Source organism: Perognathus longimembris, chromosome 18, assembly GCF_023159225.1.
Source record: "Perognathus longimembris pacificus isolate PPM17 chromosome 18, ASM2315922v1, whole genome shotgun sequence".
In the NCBI taxonomy this organism is placed as follows: Eukaryota; Metazoa; Chordata; class Mammalia; order Rodentia; family Heteromyidae; genus Perognathus; species Perognathus longimembris.
Window position 1 is genome coordinate 30128066 of NC_063178.1, and position 3330 is coordinate 30131395.

The following is a 3330-nucleotide window of genomic DNA, read 5'->3' on the forward strand; positions in this document are numbered from 1 at the left end:
CTAGGCCTGGTGGTTGCCGCCCAGCTTGCCCAGGTGCTGGGGGCAGGAGCAGTTGGTATACATGGCTCCGCAGGACTCCACCCGGCTGTTCTCCCACCGCAGGCAGCTCTCCAGGCAGAGGCACAGGACCTGGCACCCAAACTGGCTGGGGCTCACCTTGTTCAACACCAGGAACTCAAAGAAAGACTTTTGATCCTCCTCTCCTTTCCTCTGTAATCCTGGGAAACCGCTCAGGAAGACCCGGCGAATCTGGATAAAATTCTTATCGTATTGTACAAACACAAACACATTCTTGGAATCACAGAGCTGCATGATAGAATGGTTCTTTCTGAGCAGATCCTTTATCTTCTCATGGGAAAAATGATCGAACTGGTAAGCCAGCAGGGAGAAGTTGGAGCAGCTCAAGTCCTTCTTGGAAAATTTCAGGTAAATACTGTATTTGGTTGGATCTGGATTTTCCAGCGTCCAAGTGCAGTTGGTAAAGTTTTTGGGGAACATCTCGCTTACAGAATAGGATCCATAAATAACTCCTTTCACCAGAGTTGAACACCAGAAGTCTTGGGCAGCGTTAAATCCAAACATAACCAGGAGATAGGTGGAAAATATATAAATCAGCAGCTCACCAACAGCCTTCATCCTATGACATCTGGCCTGGAGAAAGGGTGATAAAAGCGAAACACACTGAAAAAATGAAATCCTTGCACTATTACAGCTAGTTGTTTTCAAGACATCAGATTAAAAAAAAAAAAAGAAAACAGGAAAAGAAGAGAAAAACCTTAAAAGGACAGGTGAATTTTCTGCTGTGAGGCCAGGGACCCGTGGTGGCTGTGTGAACAGCGCCTTCATGTGGCCATGGACGATGGCCACATTCTCGTTTAAAAATAACATTTAATCGATTATTAATAGGAATGCCCTCTCTCATCCCCGTTATCACCGCAGAACACGGAGCCAGGGTCGGGGGGACAGACAGGATTTGCAAAATTATCAAGACCCAAGCGCTGATTGCTGACTCTCTCGCTCTCTTTTTCCCATCAAGCCACAGGACCCCTTCTTTCCCTGGTCTCCAGCCTGCAGCAAGCATTCCCCCCTCAGCCTCTAATCTGATCATCTGGGAACAGCTGGCGGACCATCATTTCTCATCCTCTTGAATGTGGGGCGTCATGGCAAGGACTTACAGCCCCCTCCCCTGTGGAAAGCGCCAGGGATCACTTCAACAGCAAAAGCTCCCCAGCGCCCTTCCCCTCACTTGGAGGGAGGCTTGGAGAGGACCAAGGAGAAATTCCTTGGCAACTGCATGGGCTCCTTGCCAAAACCACCCCGGGGGGAGAGGGCCTAGCAGGGCAGGAGCAGAGGCCCAGGGTGGCAGAGTCCCAGGCAGGCAGCCCAAGGCCAGGCCAGACCCAGGCCAGGCCAGAGAAACCTCAGCCCTGCAGGCTTTGAAGTTAACTGCTGCTGTTGTTGGTTTAATTCACGGGTTTGCCTCTGGAATTATCTGCTGTATCTTGAGGTCCACGTGAGGTTGATGAAATGTACCAGCACGTTCATTCCTAGTGGATTTCAATCTGTGAATTGCTCCCTTACACAGAGTGGCTGCCAGCCCTGGTTTCCTTCCCTTGTTAATTTATCTGGTATTGCATTAAAAAAGAACAGTATTGGACTATATTTCCTCTTGGAAGCTGTGACCATATACATGATATAGATATAGATGGCTGGATTTTTTTTTAGTTTTATCCTTTAAGATGTTATTTCTTAGAATAAATGGCACTGCTCTCTCCCGCCTTTGAGCTGATAAGGTGGGTACCAAGTTAATTTTAGAAGTCTCTAGGCTGCGGCGTCTTTCACTGCTCTGGAGTCACAAACAGACACACGGATGGAGAGTCGGCGTTTCCACGGCCTCCCCCCTTTTCTCCAGAACCGGAGATGGAGAGGAGGCCTCTCCCTTCCCATTGCATAACACGCTGGCGCCCTCAGTGCCGTCCGGCGGCCGGGGCACGGGCGCCCTGTGCGTTCCCCAGACTCGAACTCGAGTTCGGTGTCTTCCCATGACCGAAATCGGCCCTCGACCTCCGCAGAGTCGCAGTTTAAAAATGTACCTCCACGTTGCTAATGGAGCACTTGAGCGGGGAGGTCTGGGGAACCGCGTCCTAGGCTGCACGCGCGCGCGCACACCATGCACACACCACACACACAACACACACACCACGCACACCCACACCATGCGCACACACCATGGACACACACACCATGGACACACACACCGCGCTCGCACACACCACGCACACAGCTCAGTGGGAGACGCCGTTGTCGCCCGGAGGAAATCAAGTCCACGAGCATACTGGGGCTGGGGGCCGGGGAAGTTGCGGGGCATTCCGGAGATCTGCTTCCTCCGGACAGGGGGACCGGCGCCGGCGTGCGCGGCGGGTCGAGCCGCGTTCCCAGGACGCGGAGCCGGCGGACGGCTGGGTCTCCGCGGGGCGCCCAGCCCGCGCGCGTAAGGGGCTCCGGGGCCAGAGGGAGGCCGACACGGGGGCTGCTCCCACACCGGCGCCCGGACCAGCTCCGTCCGCGGCCCGCGACGCTCCTTCCCGCGACGGCGCCTGGCTTCTCCGGGAGAGAAAAATCGACCCCCCACCTCCCCACCCGAGCAATCCCCGGCCTCGAACCCAGGGCAGCCGGGCCGGGTCGGCGAGCCCCTCGGCGCCCCGAGCTCCCCCGGCGGACGGCTGACCCCATCCGGGGAGCGCGCGCCAGGGCTGCACCCCTCCGTCCTGGCGGCCCGGGGTCCCCGCGTGTGGCGGACACAGCCGCGCCTCCGCCACGGCGCCCGCGTAGCCCCCGCCGCCCTCCAGCCCGCGGCCCCGCGACGCTGGCCCCGCCGAGCCCCCGCCGTAGCCCGAAGCCGTACTTCCCAACTTTGCCGGCGCGGCGGCGAGCGGGGTTCGCGCGGGGCCCGGCCCGGCCTCCCCTCCCCGCGGGCGGCCCCCGGCTCACCTCGCACTCCGAAAGCTCCGGGCTCCGCTCTACGACGCCGGCGCCTCGCCGCCACGGACCCGGGCACCCCGGCCAATCTTCCCTGCCGGCTGCGAAAGCGGGGTGCGCGCGCCCAAGGGGGGGGGCGGCGAGGCGAACCCACGGCCCCAGGGGCGAAGGGGGCGAGGCGGCAGCTCCGCGGGCGCGGGGCCGCCGGGGGCCGCCCCGAAAGCGCCGGCAGCCGGCCCAGGGCGCGGGCGGAGCGGGAACGGCGGGCGGGCGGGCAGGTGCGAGGACTGCTCGGACCTGGCCTCCTCCTCCGCCCGCTTCCTCCTCCTCCGCCTCCCCTTCCTCCTCCTC

At 59.7% G+C, this 3330-nt stretch overlaps 1 protein-coding gene across 1 annotated transcript; it reads right to left on the minus strand.

The window, feature by feature from the left end:
• Positions 1-3068, minus strand: LOC125366898 (adhesion G protein-coupled receptor B3-like). The gene is made up of 2 exons (XM_048367611.1): positions 2992-3068; positions 1-651 (listed from the first exon to the last, which is right to left on the minus strand). Exon 2 carries the CDS (start codon positions 634-636, stop codon positions 1-3), a length of 636 nt encoding a protein of 211 aa, XP_048223568.1. The 5' UTR covers positions 637-651; positions 2992-3068.
• Positions 3069-3330: the final 262 nt, after the last annotated feature.